General features: G+C 38.5%; 1 protein-coding gene across 21 annotated transcripts in view; it reads left to right on the top strand.

Moving 5' to 3' along the window:
- LOC105474624 (ryanodine receptor 2) overlaps positions 1 to 21,744 on the top strand; it is a 786,480-nt gene that overhangs the window by 553,994 nt on the left and 210,742 nt on the right. For all 21 annotated transcript variants that reach the window (XM_071073921.1, XM_071073859.1, XM_071073912.1 and 18 more), the window contains 6 exons: positions 1,458 to 1,544; positions 5,575 to 5,801; positions 8,853 to 9,657; positions 12,055 to 12,255; positions 18,511 to 18,616; positions 20,579 to 20,722. In XM_071073921.1, coding sequence (XP_070930022.1) covers positions 1,458 to 1,544; positions 5,575 to 5,801; positions 8,853 to 9,657; positions 12,055 to 12,255; positions 18,511 to 18,616; positions 20,579 to 20,722 — 1,570 coding nt within the window. The remainder of the gene's footprint in view (positions 1 to 1,457; positions 1,545 to 5,574; positions 5,802 to 8,852; positions 9,658 to 12,054; positions 12,256 to 18,510; positions 18,617 to 20,578; positions 20,723 to 21,744) is intronic.

The following is a 21,744-nucleotide window of genomic DNA, read 5'->3' as shown; positions in this document are numbered from 1 at the left end:
AGGCAACAAAAGCAAAAATAGACAAGTGGGATTATATCAAACTAAAAATCCTCTGCACAGCCAAGGAAACAATTAACAGAGTGAAAAGACAACCTACAGAATGGTACAAAATATTTGCAAAGTATGCATCTGATAAGGGATCAATATCCAGAATATATAAGGAACACAAACAACAATAGTAAAAACAATCTGATTTAAAAGGGGGCAAAAGACCTTAGTAAACATTTCTCAAAAGAAGACATACAAATGGCCAACAGGCATATGAAAACATGTTCAACATCACTAATCATCAGCAAAGTGCAAATCAAAACCACAAGATTACCTTATTCCAGTTAAAATGGCTATTATCAAAAAGACAAAAGATAATAAGCATTGGCAAGAATGCTGAGGAAGAGAGAAACCCATATACTGTTTGTGGGAATGTAAATGAATACAGCCATTATGAAAAACAGTATGGAGGTTCCTCAAAAAATTAAAAACAGAACTACCATATGATCCAGAATTCCCCATACTGGGTATATATCCCAAGAAAATGAAATCGGTGTGTGGAAGGGATATCTGTACTCCTATAATTATCACAGCACTATTCACAATAGCTGAGATAGGGAATCAGCCTAAGTGCCCATCAGTGGATGAGTAAGTGAAGAAAATGTGCTATATATACACACAATGGAATGCTATTTGATAATAAAAAATAATGAGAACCTGTCATTCACTCCAATATGGGTGAACCTGGAGGATATTGTGTTAAGTGAAATAAGCCAGACATAGAAAAATACTGCATTGCCCACTCATATGTAGAATCAAAAAAAGTTAATCTCATGGAAGTAGCGAATAGAATAGTGATTATCAGATACTGGGGAAGGGTAGGGGAAAGTGGGGGAGAGGGAGTGGATATCCAACGGATATAGAGTTAACATTAGAAAGGAAGAATAAGTGCTGGTGTCCTATTGGACAGTAGGGTGACTATGGTCCACCCTCAGGTATTGTATATCTCAAAATAGCTAGAAGAGAGGATTTTGTGTGTTCTCACCACAAAGAAATGAAAAGTGTTCAAGGTGATAGTCATGCTAATTACCCTGATTTGATCATGACACAATGTATGCACGTATCAAAACATCATATTGCATTCCATTAAATATGTACAATGTGTCAATTAAAAAACAGTAAATTAGAAATTAAAAGAAAATGGAAAACACTGAATTAATTATGTATGTTTACTTCCGCTAAGTAATGACAGTGCCATAAGCCCTTCAGAGTAAACACAGTATGTTCCCTCAGCAGTGTTCACATAGTAACGAAATACTCTAATTATTGAAGGATCACATCAATCAATATGCAAGAAAGGAAAATCTCTGGGTTCCTTCTGTAAAGTATTCCTTTGTTGTTATAAAGAAATTATTTTTCCCTTGTCTTCTTTCATTACTAACATTATTAAACTCATTTGTGTATTTCAGGTGGAGCCGAGTACAAAATTATTTCCTGCGGTTTTTGCACAAGCTACAAGTCCCAATGTTTTCCAGTTTGAGCTGGGAAGAATAAAGGTAGTAAAACTCGTTCCTAGTATTATATTTGTTTTATTTTCTATTAGGACATAGCATTTATTCTGAAATGAATTCAGTATATTAGTACTGATATGAATGAAATAAATCATTCTCTCAAGAAAAGATAGCCATGCTTGAAAATCTGAGGTCACAAGGGTAACATAATAATTAAAAAGTGTTTGTCTTTAGTTATCATATGTATATTATCCAATAAAAGGCCTATTCAATAAAAGGTCTATAGAAAATGAAAAATTGCCAAATTACACACATTGCAGTAATCATTGAACTCATAGGTGAGCTAATGAATGGACTTAAAGACCTGAAACCATGCCACCTAAAATAGTGGTTTGTATGGAATACTCCAGTAATATAAATGAAAGAACAACTCAGTTGGATGGGTTGGATCAGATAAAGTTCAAAGAAGAGGTAGCATTTAGTTTGATTACTAACTGTAAAATAGGAGCTCTTAGGGTACATTTATTAGGAGAGGTCATTCTAGGCAGGAGAAGAAGCAAAAATATGTAAGCGTGAACATGCTGAAGGTTAAGTAATTCAGTGTAACCGTAACAAAGGATGCCTTCCAGAATGTGGCTGGAGATTAAGAGGGATAAAAGGTAGAACAAGACCAAGCTGAAAAGGTCTTGTGTGCCGTGTGAAAAGGTTAGCACCTATTACACAGACAAGGGAAATCCATCAGAAATTTGAAGAAGGGAATTGAGCATAATGAAACTTGTTTTGGAAAAATGTATTATTGTTAACGTGGAGGTGGGCAAGAAGGAGAAGAGTCAGTAGCAATGAGGAGTCAATAATTTAATACTGTCTACGTGGAAGACAGTGATGAGAGCCATGGAAGTCAGAATGAAAAATGATAAATGTGAAAATATTTTATAGAAGAAATGAATAGGATTTAACAATTAATTGGACTAACAGAATTTGTAGATGAATTTGACTCAGGATCTCAAGCAGAGTGAGAATCAATGACTGATGGCGCGGTGGGTCACGCCTGTAATCCCAGCACTTTGGGAGGCCAGGCGGGCAGATCACGAGGTCAGGAGATCAAGACCATCCTGGCTCACACGGTGAAACCCCGTCTCCACCAAAAATTACAAAAAGATTAGCCGGGTGAGGTGGCAGGAGCCTGTAGTCCCACTTACTCCGGAGGCTGAGGCAGGAGAATGGCGTGAATCCAGGAGGCGGAGCTTGCAGTGAGCTGAGATCACACCACTGCACTCCAGTCTGGGCGACAGAGCGAGACTCCGTCTCAAAAAAAAAAAAAAAAAAAAAAAAGCTGAACTTACTTTTGCAATTGTAAAGTTGAGGGTCCAGGCACACACTGGAGTGAACAGAGTAAGTAGTTTTATTAGGCTGGCTTGGTGACCTTGGACATCTTTCTTAAAGTATGTGAGCTCAGTTTCTGCTTCTATAAAATGGGGTTCACAGTATATCTTTTATGGAGTTAATATAATTAAACATCTTGAGCAATGCTTTATACATGGTATCTGCTCAACAAATTTATATATGATGTACATACATATGCATACCTATACACACATATGTATGCACAATTGTGCTAAAAAGAGCTATGCTGGAGATTACAATTTTCATCATCAAGAAATCAGTTGTAATTCATCTTTGAGTGTGAATGGAAGATTTGAGAGCAGATGTAGACAGTGGGAAGAGATGACTGAGGAGAGAACCTGGTTGTATCAACTAAAAAAGAGGAACCTATGAGATAAGCTGAGGGCAGAGCTGTCAAGAATATTGGAGAAGAACTGAAAGAGATGTCTTAGTAGATGCCAAGCGAGGATGGAGTTTTCTGAACAGGAGTAGCTAACAGCAGATGCTACAGATGGACGAATACAACTCGGACTAAAGGAATCCCTGGCTTTTGTTAATGAGGAGGGCTTTGGTGGACTTGCCAGAAGAATTTCAGCAAAGCAGTGGGAGAGGGGCCAGTCTCAGTGGCTCATGCTTGTAATCCCAGCACTTTGGGAGGCAGGAGGATCACTTGAACCCAGAAGTTTGAAACCAGCCTGGGCGACATAGTGAGACCCCATCTCTACAAAAAATAAAAAATGATTTTAGGCAGATGTGGTGGTGCACTCCTGTAGTCCTAAATCCTCCAGAGGCTGAGGTGGGAGGATCACTTGAGAGCGCAGACATGGAGACTGCAGTGAGCCGTGATTGTGCTGCTGCACTCCAACCTGGACAACAGAGGGAGACCTTGTCTCAATTATTATATTAAGAAATGATGACAGGAGCCATGTGACAGTGAATTCAAGATTGGAAATGAGAGAAAGGAGGCAGCAAGTTCAGATGACCTTTATTTTTTTTTAACAAAATTGGACAAAGAGTGGTAGTTTCTCAGAAGCCTGACTGATATATTCAATCATCTATTGACTTCTACTGACATTTCCATTGGATGAGTGATAGCTATCACAAATTGTCCAGTCTAGTCCAGACTGGACTAGACTGCTCGCCTTTCCTCTCCTCTCCTCTCCTCTCCTCTCCTCTCCTTTCCTTTCCTTTTTTCTTTTCTTTTCCTTTTTTTCTTCCCCTTCTCCCCCTCCCTCCCACCCTCCCTTCCTTCCTCCCTCCCTCCCTTTCCCCCTTCCCCGCTTCCCCTTCCCTTTTCTTTCTTTCTGACAGAGTCTCACTTGTCACCCTGGCTGGAGTGCAGTGACACAATGTCAGCTCACCGCAACCTCCGCCTCTCAGGTTCAAGCAATTCTCCCACCTCAGCCTCCCGAGTAGCTGGGACTACAGGAACACGCCACCATTTTAATATTTTTTACAGGCGAATTTTTGTATTTTTAGCAGAGGTAGGGTTTCACTATGTGGGCCAGGCTGATCTTGGACTCCTGACCTCAAGTGATCCACCTCCCTAGGCCTCCCAAAGTGCTGGGATTACAGGCATGAGCCACTGTGCCAAGCCCAGTCTTTCTTTAAATGTCACTTTCTCAATGACACCCTTTCTGACAACCCCATTTAAAATTGCTGCCCTGCATTCTGGTTCCTCCATTCTGGCTTTCTGTTCCCCAAACTCCCAGCCCTATGACATCTCTTCTAAAATACCATTTAATTCATCTAAATTACTTATTGATTTTATTTCATACTTTTAGTGAGAAAAATGGAAACTATTTGAGGGCGGGGGTTTGGTTAGTTTTATTCTTTAACATATCATCAGTATTTAAACCAGTACTTGACATTTCCCCCCGCTATTGTTAGAGGGCAATAGGAAAGCAGTATGAGAATGAAACAGTCTAGAGCATGCAATTGAGGGGGCTCTAGAGGAGAAGGAGAGATAGAAGGTAATGCAGAAATATGAGATAAAATCCCATAAGAGGCAGACATCGGTGTTGTCAAGATCATAGATAAATGAAGAAGCTTTTGGCAGAGTAGAGAACTCTCTTTCTTTGACACCCGACGGAAGGAATTAAGGATGGCTGACGATGACATTGGAGGTGGAGGAGAAATAAATATGTTTGTTAATGCCTATCATATTCTCTTTTCTTGGTTGGTAGTCGGGTTTATCTGTTGAGCTTTATCTGGAATACTTCTGGCTAGAGGAAGTGTTTGAAGGACGAGTTGGGTGACAGACAACAGGTATTGAGAGAGAGAGCCAGGGAGATGTGACCTATCTGTCATTCAGGAAGTTTGGCCCTGAAAGTCCCTAAAGACTTGCTGGCTCTCCCTGAGGTCCCAGCCTAGTAAAGAAATATAAAGGATATATGGGTATGCTTGGTTGTGCTTGGCCTTCTCTCTGTGCCGTTCAGTATATGGGAAAGCCACATCCCGAAACCTGTTTGACTGCCCTGAAGGTATAGGTATTTTCCTCACAATATATTTCCTGGTTTGTCCTTTCAGAAACTTTTCAACCCAATTTCTATGATTTCTTATGTTGACTTTGCTTGACTCATAGGGCTATCTTACTTTCTCTGTCTCTGTCCTGTGCAGAATTCTAGTCATTACTTTGCGAACCCCAAGGGATGCTCTAAATTCATTCTTTTTCTGCCTCCTCATCCCCTAGAATGTGATGCCTCTCTCGGCGGGATTATTCAAGAGTGAGCACAAGAACCCCGTGCCGCAGTGTCCCCCGCGCCTCCACGTGCAGTTCCTGTCACACGTGCTGTGGAGCAGAATGCCCAACCAGTTTTTGAAGGTAGATGTGTCTCGAATAAGTGAACGCCAAGGCTGGTTGGTGCAGTGTTTGGATCCCCTGCAGTTCATGTCTCTTCATATCCCTGAGGAAAACAGGTCAGCCCCATGAATCCGTGACATTCTGATTGGGACGCTTGGGATTAGCCTGCGGCCCGGGGCTTCTGGTAGTGGTGCGGGGCGGGGGTGGTTCTAAAGAAACAAAATGAAATTTACGAAGGTCTCAATTCTTTTGGCAATGGAGTAATTATTCTGCGTATTCCAAGTTTACGTTTATTTCTCAACCACTTTGTTACTGAAAAAAATTATTCTGCAGTTGAAGGTACCCCATGATGGTTTCTTCATTCACTCTTGTGTTACTTACCAGACAACAGCAAATAAAAATTCAGACAGGTGCAACTGCAATCCAACTTATGACTTAGTAGAGTACTGTAGTAGAGAATTGTGAGATATTAGAGATGGAATCATAGGAATCCCTTATGATTCCTATGTTCAACCCTTCATTTTATAGATGTAAAAGACTGATCCCAAGAGATATTAATGAAGGAAAATTGGGGAAATACTGTGAGTGCCTTGGAAACAATTTTATATGCATTCTAGTATATGCAGTAATAATAGTAACATGAAGTATAATAAATACTCAAAGATAGCTTTGTTTATGATTTTCTGTTTTTCCATGTGATAGCCAATTAAATTGCAGAGATTTCATTTAAGCAGTACTTCTTATCAATAAGGAGCTAAGTTTCTAAGTTTTGGGCCAAGATTTCCTTCCCAAAATACCATTGAAATGTTCAGTCACAAACTGAGTAAAAACATGTTATGAAAGTAATGCACAATCGTATTTGTATGTTTTAAGTCTTTAATCTGAAAATAATTATTGAAGCCAGGTCCATTTTTATATCTTTAGATGTTCTTGGCATTTTTGATTTTAATATCTTTAAAATTTAACCTATGCTTTGGAAAACAGTTTGTCAGTTCCTCAAAAAATAAAATTATAGCATTACCATGTGATCTAGCATTTCTGCTACTCATATATATCCAAGAGAAATTAAAATATGTCCACACAAAAACTTGTACATGAATATTCATAGAAGCATTATGAATAATAGTAAAAAAAAAAAGGAACCCCAAATGTACACCAACTTATGAATCAATAAACAAAATGTGATATATCTATATAATATTATTTGGTAGTAAAAATGATTGAAGTGCTGATACATGCTACAAAATGCAAGAACTTTGAAGACATTATGTTAAGTGAAAGAAACCAGTCACGAAAGCATATTAAGTGAAAGAATCCTACTAGTGTGGATTTTATTTAATTGGAAAGTCCATGATAGACAAATCTTTAGAAACAGAAAGTAGATTAGTGGTTACCTAGGGCTAGGAGCAGAACAGGACTGCTAATGGGTACTAAATTCCTTTTGGGGTGATAAAAATGTTCTAAACTCAATTAACGATAATTATGGTTATCGTTATACAACTCCATGAATATACAAAAACTATTAAATTATGTATTTTAAGTCGGTAAACTGTATAGCATGTAAATTACAGCTCATCAAAGATGTTTTAAAACAAAAGAAAAACAAAAAAATTAATCTGACTAGTTAATTATTTTTATGTGTTAAATATGTATTTACATATTTAATGTAATTAGATATCTTTCATAACGTACTCTTGAGATGGTTCAGTTTGATTTTAATTTTATTCTTTTTTGTGAGAAGAGTTTTATCATAATTTTTCATCTGATGATGTTTTTTAAGAAAATATTGAACAACCAAAACAAATATAACATTTGGGAAGGAATTCTTGTTTGTGAAGGAAAATGTTGTGTCTCTACTGAGCATGGAACTTTAACATTATAATTTAACATTTTGGCATGCTATCATTGAAAACCAACATAACACCTTGTCTCAGTAGTTTATAATTTATATTAATTGCCTATGATAGATGTATATGTATGTGAATGGATAATTTAAACTCCCACTAAAGTTCATAAAGGACTTAAGGGAGTTTTCCAAATCATATGCAACAGGAATGTATAAAAATGTGTCACTGGCATCAGGCCGTAGAAAAGATATGGATAGGAAAATAAAACTGAGGCTAAGAGCGACACACAGTCATTTATACCACACCGGTTGGTAGAGTCGGGGCCCGCATTAATTTCATTCTTTCTAGCAGCCGCAGAAAAATATGGTGAGTTTCAAAATCCAAATTCCAAAAAAGGAAGTCTTAACCAGCGTGGTTGAGAAGAATCTGATGCCCCAATAACATGACAAATCATTAATATTTTAAAGTTTGCTATGGCAGTAGATGTATGTCAGTGTGTACTTTGTTTCTCCTTAACACATGTCACAGTTGATCATTTAATTTGCTCCATTTTGATCAGCGGGGGTGGTTTACTCCCTCAATTGGATATAAGCTCCCTGGGGACAGGAATCATGACTGTATTATTCACCATTGTCTCATCAGTGCACAGTGTTAATACATAATAGGCACTCAGTGATATTTGATGAACAACTGAATGACAATGACATATGAAAGAAATTTCTCTGCTAGAGACTTTTTTGTTGTTTGTTGATTTATATATTGTTTTGAGGTGGAGTCTCGCCCTGTTGCCCAGGCTGGAGTGCAGTGGCGCAATCTCAGCTCACAGCAACAGATCCTTGATACAATGGAGGAGGAAGGAGGTGCTAAAAAAGTGTCAAATTCTATGTAGAAGAAAATCTGTAAAACATCTAGAAATGATTAAAAGTACTATGCAGCCGTTAAACATGTCAAAGAAAACTAAAAGAAGACATAGGTTGGGTGTCCCAAATCCCAAAATCTGAAATTCGAAATGCTCCAAAATCTGAAACATTTTGAGCACCAACGTAATGCTCAAAGGAAATGGAGTATTTCACAGTTCAGACTTTCAGATTCAGGATGCTCAACCAGTAAGTACAATGCAAACATTCCAAAGTCTGAATCAAGTCCCAAATCCAAACACTTCCGGTCCCAAGCATTTCACATTAGGGATGTTCAGCCTGCACTGTCTATTCCCATAACTGTTTGCCTTCAAATTTACAATGTATACTGATTTCTCCTCTGAGTCAGATTTTCAAAAATCATTCATTTCGAATCTTACTACCACTCTCCTCCCTTCTACAGATCTGTTGACATCTTGGAGTTGACAGAGCAGGAGGAGTTGCTGAAATTTCACTATCACACTCTGCGGCTCTACTCAGCTGTCTGTGCTCTTGGGAACCACCGGGTGGCCCACGCCCTGTGCAGCCACGTGGATGAACCTCAGCTCCTCTACGCCATTGAGAACAAGTACATGCCTGGCTTGCTGCGTGCTGGCTACTATGACCTGCTGATCGACATCCACCTGAGCTCCTATGCCACTGCCAGGCTCATGATGAACAACGAGTACATTGTCCCCATGACGGAGGAGACGAAGAGCATCACCCTGTTCCCTGATGAGAACAAAAAGCATGGCCTTCCAGGGATCGGCCTCAGCACCTCTCTCAGGCCACGGATGCAGTTTTCCTCCCCCAGTTTTGTAAGTGTTAGTAATGAATGTTACCAGTATAGTCCAGAGTTCCCACTGGACATCCTCAAGGCCAAGACCATACAGATGCTGACGGAAGCTGTTAAAGAGGGCAGTCTTCATGCCCGGGACCCAGTTGGAGGGACTACTGAATTCCTCTTTGTGCCTCTCATCAAGCTTTTCTATACCCTGCTAATCATGGGCATCTTCCACAACGAGGACTTGAAGCACATCTTGCAGCTTATCGAGCCCAGTGTGTTTAAAGAAGCGGCCACTCCAGAGGAGGAGAGTGATACACTGGAGAAAGAGCTCAGTGTGGATGACGCAAAGCTGCAAGGAGCTGGTGAGGAAGAAGCCAAGGGGGGCAAGCGGCCCAAGGAAGGCCTGCTCCAAATGAAACTGCCAGAGCCAGTTAAATTGCAGGTAATCAGAACAAGAGATTTGGGTGAATTTCAGAATGACTAAGCATTAAGGTATTGGAACATGCCTTTGTTTCTTTCTGTGTATGTGTGTTTATTTCTTTGCATTCCTGTGTAGTGGTAGTTCTTCATAAAATTAACTTCCTGTTCTTCTCCGCCTTATTCATTAGCCATCTCCTCTTGTTTCATACATGTTTTACCTTCATTACATTGAAATACCTGAAATACGAGCCATCAAATACCCCTTTCTACCCCTATTTCCACTCTTACCAACCTTAGAATGCTCGTTTACCAGTAAATGCACCCATTGTCACATAGCAAGGCTTTACTTTCCCCTCGTATGCTTTTGTTTTGGTGTTTTGAGACAGGGTCTCAGTCACCCAGGCTGGAGTGCAGTGGTGGTGGTGCAGTCATAGCTAACTGCAGCCTAGATCTCCTGGGCTCGAGCCATCCTCTCGCCTCAGCTTCTGCAGCAGCTGGGACTGTAGGCATGCCACCATGCCCAGTTAATTTTTTTTTATTTTTAGTCAAAATGAGGTCTCGTTATGTTGCCCAGGCTGGTGTCAAGTGATCCTCCATTCTCATCCTCCCAAAGTGCTGGGATTACAAGTGTAAGCCGCTGCACCCAGCCACCTTAGTATGTGTTTAAGGAATCAGACACATTGGCTGTCTTGATGCTCATCAAGATGTCTAAAGGGTCCTTTATTAATGTCTCCTCTGTTTATTAAAGTCAATTTGATGTTTGCATCGCTGACCTGCTTTTTTGCTCCTCGTTCCTTTAGTCAGCATTGACTGAAGCCTTACTCTGGGTATGCACTTAGGGAAACACAAGTGAACCCTGCCTTTCAGAAACTCACAGCCTCTAAGGAAATATGCACTCATTTATGCATTAAAAAATCTTATTGCTAATTGCATTAAATACTTTGAAGGCAAATAATGGATTACTAAAAGAAAGAACATTTAGACTGGATTACTGTTAGAAAGATAAGGGGGAAGACCCCTCAGAGATTGTGACTTTTAAGCTGAGTTCAGATTTAAGAGTTGTGCTCAGCAATTACAAGGAAGAGGAATGGGGCAGGGTGTTCTAGGAGCTTTCCATGCAAAACAAATAGCCCAGCAAAGGTCCTGAGGCAGGAAAAGGCCAGTGTGGCTACTGGAGGGAGGAAAGAGAGAGTGATCTAGTATCTGATTAGTCAGAAGGCTTTCACGCTGGTCCAGACTCTAGGAGACCATGCTCAGAGGAGGGTGGGGCAAAGGAGATGGAGAAAAGGGGATGGACACTGTGACTACTTCAGAGACAGCATTGAGAGAAATGGTTATATTGCAGATGGTGACACAGAGGGTTTTAAGGTCCTCTTTGACACTGTCATGTATTTATATCACAATAAGTATTGAGAGTATAGTTTTTTAAATATTTGCCAGAGTGTTCTCTTTTAGAAATGTTTCTACCAACATACTCACTCAGTTATAAATCCTTTTGGTTTTCAGTAGGAGAAAGACCCAGCTAACTACTGAATGAATGAGCATTCACCACTTAATTGTCTTAAGTTTAGATTTCTGGAATTGGTACAGCAGCTCAATGATGTCATCCGTAACCCAGATCTTAACATCTTTCTGCTCTGTGATCCTCAGCCTGTGGTTTTCTTCCTAAAATGCTCACCTTATTCTTTCTGCAGTAATCATGTCATCACCCAGTTACACTCATTTTGAAAGAAGGGAATTCTAGTCTCTTATCACTGATGGAATATCTTTCTCAGAAGACCCTTAGCAAAGTTTCCCTTATATATTTCATTGGCCATTGCACTTGTGGCTGAAAGGGAGGATGGGAGGGTAAGTGTATTAGTCCGTTCTCACACTGTTAATAAAGATATACCTGAGACTGAGTAATTTGTAAAAGGAAAAGGTTTAGTTGAATCCCAGTTCCACACTGCTGGGGAGGCCTCACAGTCATGGCAAAAGGCAAATGAGGAGCAAAGTCACATCTTACATGGCGGCAGGCAAGAGAGCATGTGCAGGGGAACTCCCATTTATAAAACCATCAGATCTTATTCACTACCACAAGAACAGCATGGGGGAAGACACCCTCATGATTCAGTTATATCCACCCAGCCCCGCCCTTGACATGTGGGGGTTATTACAACTCAAGATGAGATTTTGGTGGGAAAATAACCAGACCATATCAATTAGCGTCCACTAAAGGGACATTTATTTGCCATTTTTGCTTAGATAAATTATGCTTCATCTCCTGGGACCAAGCACATTGCTGCCTATACGAAATCAGGATTCTGTTTCTAAGAGAGAAGAGTAAGCAACTAAGGATGTTTACCACAGGTCATGATTTGATGCACATTATTAAAGGATTTAGAAATTAAATTTGACGTTTTTTTGATGGTCTTCTTAGATGTGCCTACTGCTTCAATACCTCTGTGACTGCCAGGTCCGGCACCGGATAGAAGCCATTGTAGCCTTTTCAGATGATTTTGTAGCTAAGCTCCAAGACAATCAACGTTTCCGATACAACGAAGTTATGCAAGCCTTAAACATGTCAGCTGCACTCACAGCCAGGAAAACAAAGGAATTCAGATCACCACCTCAAGAGCAGGTACAGAAGTTAAATGAAAATTCTTTGTATTTATTTTGGCTTTTAGTCATTCAGGATCTGTGCCTTGCAAAATTGTATCATAAGTCACACGTCTTGTTTTCCTTGTTCTGTTTAAACTCATCAAGTTGATTTAGTTAGCATTCTTAGTTTCACCAAAAAAAATTTCTTTGGTTAAACAAAAGAGGGACTTATTAGAAGATATCAGGTATATCACGGACTCTTTGAGAAGGCCAAGATATGCCAGAGTCTGAAATTCTTGATAGGAGCAAATTTCAGCCACAAATGGGTCTTCATCATCTTCCACTCATAGGAATTTTTGATTCCTAGGACTTGATGCTAGAGGCTTTCCATAGAAGAAACACATGTCTCTTCCACCTTGCTTGCCGGAAGACTGATGACCTGTCTGTGGTTCTTCTTCTCATTGCTTACCTCCAAAGTCAGGCCTCCTGAGGGTACAACAGAACCAAGGGCACCTGCCTGAATCAGAAAATTGGGCTAGTTTGGGGATGTGAATTTTCTGGAATCTGCCTCAGAGTGTGGGGAGTTACCAAGGTGTAGGGATGGTGGTTAAACAATGTAATTCACAGATGTCTTTTTTGATTTCTTACCCTTACCATTTTCTTCTCTATCCAGGGTAGCTCAGAATGAAAGTGTTTATAGGGACTAATTACGGAATTTTTTTTTCTCACCAGAATGTAATTTCTTTGAGGAAAGGGCTGTGGAATTTTCTTAATTGTTATAAACAGCATTTATTGAACAGAGAACAGGTCCAGCCTCTTCCAGATTAACTCTGTTAAACTATTGTTGGGAAACTTCTGCTTCTGGAAAGATGGAGTACATGTGCTTTTCCCGATTCTTGCTTTTAAGTACAACTAAAACCTTGGACATTACAAAGAAGACAATACAAGAAGACTCTGAAAGATAGATGAAGGAAGGTTGACTACAGAACTCAGGACCCAAGGAACAACATGGGGGTGAGTTCCCTGGGTTTTCTTTTTGCCTCATCTATCCCAGATTTGAAGCTAAAGAAGCCGGCAACCAGGAAACACCAATGGGCATAGACAAGAAAAGCTGCAACAAAAGCCTTCTCTCTCTAGACAAAGGATCAGGAAAGGGGCAGCTTAGCAAGACAGAAATGTGTTAGATAATAACTGCACTACTGCAGCCAAAAACCACAGAGAAAACTGTTCCCCACCCACACTGGGCACAGGCCGAGTGGGGAACCTTGACTTCCACTCTCACCAGGCTGTAACAAGGTGTCCCAGTGGAGGACAGAGCTGCGACTTTATCCCCGCTGAATAGTAACAAGGCCCATTTCTTCCAAAGTATCAGTAGAGGTTGTGGAAGGAGAAGTAACAAGACACTCTTACCCTTTCTAGCAAGGGTCACATCAGTACAGGTCTAGTGAGAAAGCAGAACTTTTTACCCCTGCCCACCAGTAACAGGCTCCCTTCCCTCCTCCAGATGTCCAAGGAGGCTGAGTAGGAAAATGGACTTCCCCCCCGCACCTGGCAGCAATAAGGTACCCTAAGCCCTTCTCCTGCTGGATGGGGTCAGAGGAAGTCAGGTAAAACAGAGTTATAGATAAGACCCAGAGCTCCTAGCATAATCCTCAAAATGTTGAGATTTCAATTAAAAATCATGTGTGTGAAGAACCAAGAAAAACTTGAGTGAAAAAAACAATCAATAAACACCAACACTGAGACAACAAAGATGTTAAAGTTATCTGATGAAGTTTTGAAAGCAATCACCCTGTAATTCCTTCAAAATGGAAAAAAAAAAAAAAAATAGAAAGCCTCAGCAGCAGAGAAACAAAATATATAACAAAGAACCAAATGGAAATTTTAAACCTGAAAAATGTAATCACTGAAATTTTAAAAGTCAATGAATGGGCTTAAAAGCAGAATGAAGGGAGAAGAAGAAACAATCAGTGAACTGAAGAGAGGGTGATATCAACTATTCCATCTGAAGAAAAGATGAATATAACAAAAGATCTAACATTTGTGATGTTGGAGTCTCAGAGGATAGGAGAAAGAGGGTGAACTGAAAAAAAATGAAGAAAATAATGGCTGAAAACTTTTCAACGTCAGTAAAAGATATGAAGTGAGAGATTCAAGAAGATGAGTAAATTCCATATAGGATAAACATAAATCTATACCGAGACACATCATAGTCAAATTTCTGAAAAAATTAAAGACAGAGTCTTTAAAGAAATGACACTACCTACAGAGGGAAAAAGAATTTGAGTGACAGCAGATTTCTCATTGAAAGTATGGAGGGCAGAAGGAAGTGGCACAACAATTTTCAAATGCTGAAAGAAGAGACTATCACCTCAGAGTTCTGTGTACCTAGAAAATATTCTTAAGGAACGAAGGGGAAATCAAGACATTCTCAAATGACAGGAAGTTGTAAGAATTTGACCACAGCAGACCTACACTAAAAGAATGCTAAAGGAATTTTTTAAATATAAGGAAAATGAAAAATGAAGGAAATTTGGAAAATTCAGAAAGGAAGAAAGAACACTGGGAAATGTTATAATATGGCAAATATAGTGCATTTTCTTCTCCTCTGGAGTTTTCTAATTTATGTTTGATGGTTGAAGCAAAAATCGTAAAACTGATGTGTTTCTAAATACATGTATAAGGAATATTTAAAAATTATAAACAGAGGAGAATAAAGGAACATAAAGGGAGATAAGGTTTCTATCCTTCACTGAAACTGAAGTCTACTGGTGTCGACATTGTACCATCTGGTACACCATCAATACCAGTAGACTGTATGTTAGGTCTGTATATAAAGTAATGCACAGAGCAAGCACTAGAAAAGCTCTACAAAGGGATACCCTGAGAAGTACTACAGATAAATCAAAATAGGATGCTAAATATTCTTCAGGTAATGCATAGCAAGTCAGTAAAAATCAATCAGAGAGAACAAACAAAACCACAGGTGAAATGACAGACTGAAGTCACAGCATATCAATAATTACACAAATATAAATAATCTAAATATACCAATTAAAAGAAATTGGCAGAGTGAATTTAAAAAACTCAATCCAACTATATACTTGCTATGAGAAACTCGCTTCAAATGTCCCCCTATGTATACAGATTAAAAGGGAAAAGTTAAAGGAATATGTATTATTAAAATATTAATCAAAATAAAGCATAAGTAGCTATGTCACATAAAGTAGACTTCAGAGCACAGAAAATTACCGAGAGACAAAGATAATACATAATGGTCAATCCACCAAGAAGATAAATGTATATGAATTAAACAATAGAGCAAAATATGTGGAGGCAAAACTAATAGAACTGTAAGAAGAAATAGACAAATCCAAAGTTATTGCAGACTTCAAGACTCCTCTCTCAGTTGATAGAACAGCTAAACAGAAAAATGAGCTATGATATGGGAAAACTCCACACTATTATCAAATACTAGATCTATCAAGATTTGTAGACTACTCCACCCAACAACAAAGTACACACTCTTTTCAAGTGTCCATAAAACATTTGCTAAGATGGAACATATCCTGGGCCATAAAATAACCTCAAGAAATTTTTAAATGTTGAAATCATACACATTTTTTTAATCACACTGTAATCAAATTAGAAATCAGTGACAGAAAGGTAACTGGAAAATCTCCAAAGTCTTAGAGATACTAAACGACCCACTTCTAAATAATCTGTGGTTTGAGGAGGAAGTCTGGGGAGAAATTTAAAGATTCATTAAACTGAAAGAAATTGGACACATCACATTTGAAAATTTGTGCCACAGCTAAACCAAGGCCAAGAGGGAAATTTATAGCACTCAGTGCTTACATTTAAAAAGTGGAAACCACTCAGATCAATAATCTAACCTGCCACTTCAAGAATTTTGAAAACAATGAGTAAAATAAACCTAAAGCAAGCAGACAGAAGTCACTAATGTAGCTAATAACAGAAAGTAATGAAGCTGAAAACAGGACAATAGAAAAAATGGATCCAAAAGCTGGTTATTTAAAAAATAACAATGAAATTGACAAACCTCTAAAACAACTGACAAAGAAAAAAAGAGAAGATACAAATTACCCATACCAGGAATGAAACCACTTACCACGGCACTCCCTGCTGACACCAAGTGATCATATGGGATTTTTTTCTTCTCACCTTTGAAATACCGATAAGTAAATGAGGTGATGAATATGTTAATTATCTTGATTTAATCTTTCTACAATGTATACATGTATTGAAGCATCACATGGTACCCCAAAAATACGTACAATTAATATTTGCCAATTAAATACATATTTTTAAAGGATCATATGGGAATACGCACTTACACACTATAAGATTCCATTTCTGTAACATTCTGGCAATGACAAAACCAAAGAGATGGAAAACAAATTTGTGGTTAAGGATGAGGGGCAGACAGAGGGATGTAGGTGTGGTCATGAAAGGGTAACGGGAGGGATCTTTGAGATAAAGGAATTATCCTCTGTTTTGACTGCACTAAAGTTGCTATCCTGATTATGATATAGTACTACAGTTTTGCAGAGTGTTACCATTGGGGAAACTGCATAAAGGGTACTTGAAGTCTCTCTGTATTATTTCTTACAATAGCATATAAATCTGTAATTATATCAAAATAAACGTTTAGGGAAAAAAATCACATAAATGCCAAAAAGAAAATCTAAAATAGTTTCTTAAAGGAAAATTATGGGAAAGCATCTTTTTTTTTTCCAAATTTATAAATTTAATATTATTGTTCAAACATAAATGGAAGAAAATTTCCCACAGTTTAACTGAACCATTAATGTTAGCAGCAGCGTAGTTATCCCTTATAAAGATTAACCATGCCTAATACGAAAATTCAAAACCCAGAATACTCCAAAATCCAAAACATTTGGAGCACTGACATGATACCACAAGTGGAAAATGCCACATGTGAATATTTAGTACAAAGTTTATTTCATGCACAAAGTTATTTAAAATATTTTATAAAATTTCCTTCAGGCTATGTGTGTAAGGTGTGTATGAAACATAGGTGACTTTCATTTTTAGACTTGGGTTCTATCCTCAAAATATCACATTTGTATGCAAATGGAGCTGGTCCTCTCTATCTGTGGGTTCTACATCTGTGGATTCAACCAACTGTATCTTGAAAGTATTCAAAAAAATTCTACAAAGTTCCAAAACACAAAACTTGAATTTGCTGTACACCCAGTACTATGTCTAATCCACTTAAATGAAGTGATGTGTCAGCACTGTATTAGGTATTATAAGTAATTTAGAGATGATTTAAAATATGTGAGAGAGTATACATAGGTTATATGCAGTTTCTGTGCCATTTCATATAAGAGACTTGATCATCTGTGGCTTTTTGTCTCTATGGAGGGTCCTGGAACCAATTCTCTGTGGATTCTAAAGGATGATTGTATTCCAAACTCTGAAAAACAAAATCCTATATCTGAAACACTTCTGGGCCCAAGCATTTCAGATAAGGGATACTCAAACCAATGTTACTTTTCAATTATATTTTTCCTTCTTTGTGTCTGTGTTCTCAAAAAGAGTTCTTTTAAATATTCAATAAATGCTCTATAAAGTAGAGGTGTTAGCTAGAAAATAATGGAAATTTAGGATAAGCATAATACAACACTTTTTAAAAATAGCCTTTAGATCTCTTAGTTAAGAATCCTTAAAGTATACAAGAGTGTAACATATTGTGGACTTGAGAAAGAGGAAGAAAGGTTATATAACTATTTTGCAGCTTGTTAAGCTATGAATAATTTGATTTATTCTGCAGTACTGGTTGGGTTGTGTGATGGACACCTGTGGAGGAATAATTTATGAACAATCAGAGATTTTGAGCATTTTTGCTTTTATGGTAGTTGCTGTGCCATTTTTTTTTTTTTTTTTTTTTTTTTGAGACAAAGTCTCACTCTGTCACCCAGGCTGGAGTGTAGTGGCACGATCTTGGCTCACTGCAACCTCCGCTTCCCAGGTTCAAGCAATTCTCCTGCCTCAGCTTCCCAAGTAGATGGGACTACAGGGGTGCACCACCACACCCAACTAATTTTTGTATTTTTAGTAGAGATGGTTTTTCACCATGTTGGCCAGGCTGGTCTCGAACTCCTGACCTCGTGATCTGCCCGCCTCAGCCTCCCAAAGTGCTGGGATTACCGGCGTGAGCCACTCCGCCCAGCCCTGCTGTGCCATTCTTGAATTCACCTTTCTTTTTTTTCTCCTTCTTCCTCTTTCTTGTTTTTCAAACTTTCAGATCAATATGCTTCTCAATTTTAAGGATGACAAAAGTGAATGTCCGTGTCCAGAAGAAATTCGTGACCAACTATTGGATTTCCATGAAGATTTGATGACGCATTGTGGTAAGGTCTTTGTAATAAAAGCTCTTATTATGTGTTTTTAATCCATATATCCTGAGACAAAATTAAGCATACATGCAAATATGTTCACGAATACACACAATACCTGTTAGAAGGTTATATAAAAACATTTATTAATGTTATATAAAAACATTTATTATGGCAAAATGGCAAAATAACTGTCCCTGTGTGGGGAGTCCTGAGGGATAGAGAAATCAGAGAGGCAGTTAAACTGAACAGAAGGTGACCAAAATTCTTTCTCTCTTTTTCCTCTTTCCATCAGTGGCAGGAAATGGGAAGGGGGACATGTGGCCAGGCGCCTGCGGCAGGGACGTTAAGGTTGGTTTAGTCAATGGGTACAAAGTTTCAGTTATACAAGATGAATGAATTCTGGAGATCCACGGCACAACAGCGTGGTTCCAGTTCACAATACTGTATTGTGCACTTAAAATTCTGTTACGAGGGTAGATGTCATGTTAAGTATTCTTAAAACAGCAACAAACAAACTCCCCGCCCCAAAAGAAAAACAAAGAAGCACTAAGAAACTTAGAGGTGATGGATTTATGTCTGTTCCTGGTGGTGATGGTTTCATAAATGGATGCGTATGTCCAAGCTCATGCGTATGTCCAAGCCCATGCGTATGTCCAAGCTCATGCGTATGTCCAAGCTCATGCATATGTCCAAGCTCATGCGTATGTCCAAGCTCATGCATATGTCCAAGCTCATGCACATGTCCGAGCTCATGCATATGTCCAAGCCCATGCGTATGTCCAAGCTCATGTTGCACAGATAAAACATGTACAGTTTTGTTTATAGTAACCTCAATGAAACTGCTTTTTTTTTTTCTTTTTTAAGAAAGAAATTTGATCACAAACAGTTGTATTTAAAGCAGTTGAGGGAGTACTTTCTGGAAAATTTAGACTATATCTTTTGAAATTAGTGAATGCCTATGGAAACCCTACACTGAGTTGTGTGTCAGTAATCCAGATCTGTTAAGGGAAATCTCCCCTCCTTTTATTCTAAAAACTTTAAAAATGGAATCGATTAGGTATTCTGGATGTGTGTGTGTGTGTTTTTATTCCTTTATGCAGTGGTGTAGATGAGGTCTGATGATTCAATAAAAGAAAATGAACCAGCTGTTTTTAAAGTTACAGATAAAAATAATACCACTGGTTTAACCTTTGGTTATCTTATTTTAATGGAGATAATAAAAACCCCACTTTGCATATTAATTTGGTTTATGAATGAAGTACCACTAAATGACTCCCAGAAAATTATACTACATGTGTGTATATGTATGTGTGTGTGTATATGTGTGTGTGTATATATATATATTTCTACAAGTATCCCTTATAGAAATGTGTGTATGTACATATATATATATATTTTTTTTTTTCTACAAGTATCCCTGTATTTCTAGTATCCCTAGAATAGAAATACAGGCATACTTTAAAACTTTAGAATTATTGTTTCAGATATAAAGCATTCCCTGGTTTAGGGTACCTAATTATGCCTGTTCTCTCTGTTTCTCAACTAACCAAAATGCTGCTAAAATTTTTGGAGGCAAGAGAGGAGAATTAAAGTCCTGGGGGAGTGATTTAGGCAGGGCTGCACTGTAAGTCTAGGCAGACAGTATCTGAAGTCCGAGATGACCAGGGGTCAGCCAAAATAGCAGGATTGAGCTTTGCCCCTAAGAGAGTCTTTTTGGTCTCTGCTCAGTGTTATATTTTGTTCTGGGTGGTAGCCCTGAGCCCACAGGAATAGAACAAAAAGACAGAGGAAGAAAAGAGGCTGACAAGTGAATGTTATTTATGCGGGCTGGTAAGCAAGATTGCTTAACTTAATGTCAGACATTTTTTGACGTTGCTCTAAGTTGTACATGAAAGAAATTGCAAGGCCTCAGAATTATTTGCCCAAGTGTATTATTTAAATTTTTTTTTCTGACTCTCTGTTTTTTTATACTAGGAATTGAGCTGGATGAAGATGGGTCTCTGGATGGAAACAGTGATTTAACAATTAGAGGGCGTCTGCTATCCCTGGTAGAAAAGGTGACATACCTGAAGAAGAAGCAAGCAGAAAAACCAGTTGAGAGTGACTCCAAAAAGTCCTGTAAGCAGTCTAAGAGGGCACGGGCAAAATGACCCAACGGCTAACACTTAACTCATCCTTTAAACGAATGTTCTACTAGATGAGCCAGTGAGATAATTGAGTTTGCAACTTCCAAGAATCAGACTCTTAAGTAGATGCCTGTAGCTCCCAGAAATAGACAGCAGCATCAGTCTATGTGTCTAGCAACAGACTGAGAGGTAGCAGCATGATAAGGATGGATAGTCTCCATAGAGAACTAGAAATTTAGGTATTTTATCAGAGATTATAAAGAGAAAGTTAAAAGGAAGTATGGTAATTTAGCCTTCATTTCTAAATATGAGGTTGATTTTCAAATATTATTGCATCAAATTAAACTTTTTTGTTAAAATTTAAACAGATATTGTCTTTATATCTTGGTTCTGAAATATTTCCTAAACTGTTATACACTTCTGGTTGGTCCATATCCTATTTAAGAATAATGGCTGCTACTCCTTACAACCAAACAAGCACCCTTAGGCTCTGAGTCCCTCGGGCACCGCACTCTGAGTAGGTCTGAGGGATCTAGCCAGCCTGCTTTTTACTTCTCTTCTAAGACTGCATTGATTTTTTTTTTATAGGTTCTTTTTTTTTAAATTTTTTAAAAATTATTATTATACTTTGAGATCTAGGGTACATGTGCATAACGTGCAGGTTTGTTACATATGTATACTTGTGCCATGTTGGTGTGCTGCAACCATCAACTCGTCAGCACCCATCAACTCGTCATTTACATCAGGTATAACTCCCAATGCAATCCCTCCCTCCTCCCCCCTCCCCATGATAGGCCCCGGTGTGTGATGTTCCCCTTCCCGAGTCCAAGTGATCTCATTGTTCAGTTCCCACCTATGAGTGAGAACATGCGGTGTTTGGTTTTGTGTTCTTGTGATAGTTTGCTAAGAATGATGGTTTCCAGCTGCATCCATGTCCCTAGACTGCATTGATTTTAAGATGCAGCAATGGTTTCTTAATAGCTTTCCCTGAAATTAAAAAAATAATAATAATAA

This window comes from Macaca nemestrina, chromosome 1 (assembly GCF_043159975.1).
Source record: "Macaca nemestrina isolate mMacNem1 chromosome 1, mMacNem.hap1, whole genome shotgun sequence".
Taxonomy (NCBI): domain Eukaryota; kingdom Metazoa; phylum Chordata; class Mammalia; order Primates; family Cercopithecidae; genus Macaca; species Macaca nemestrina.
Note: the sequence above shows the minus strand (reverse complement) of the source record. Positions and strands in the feature narration are given on the sequence as shown.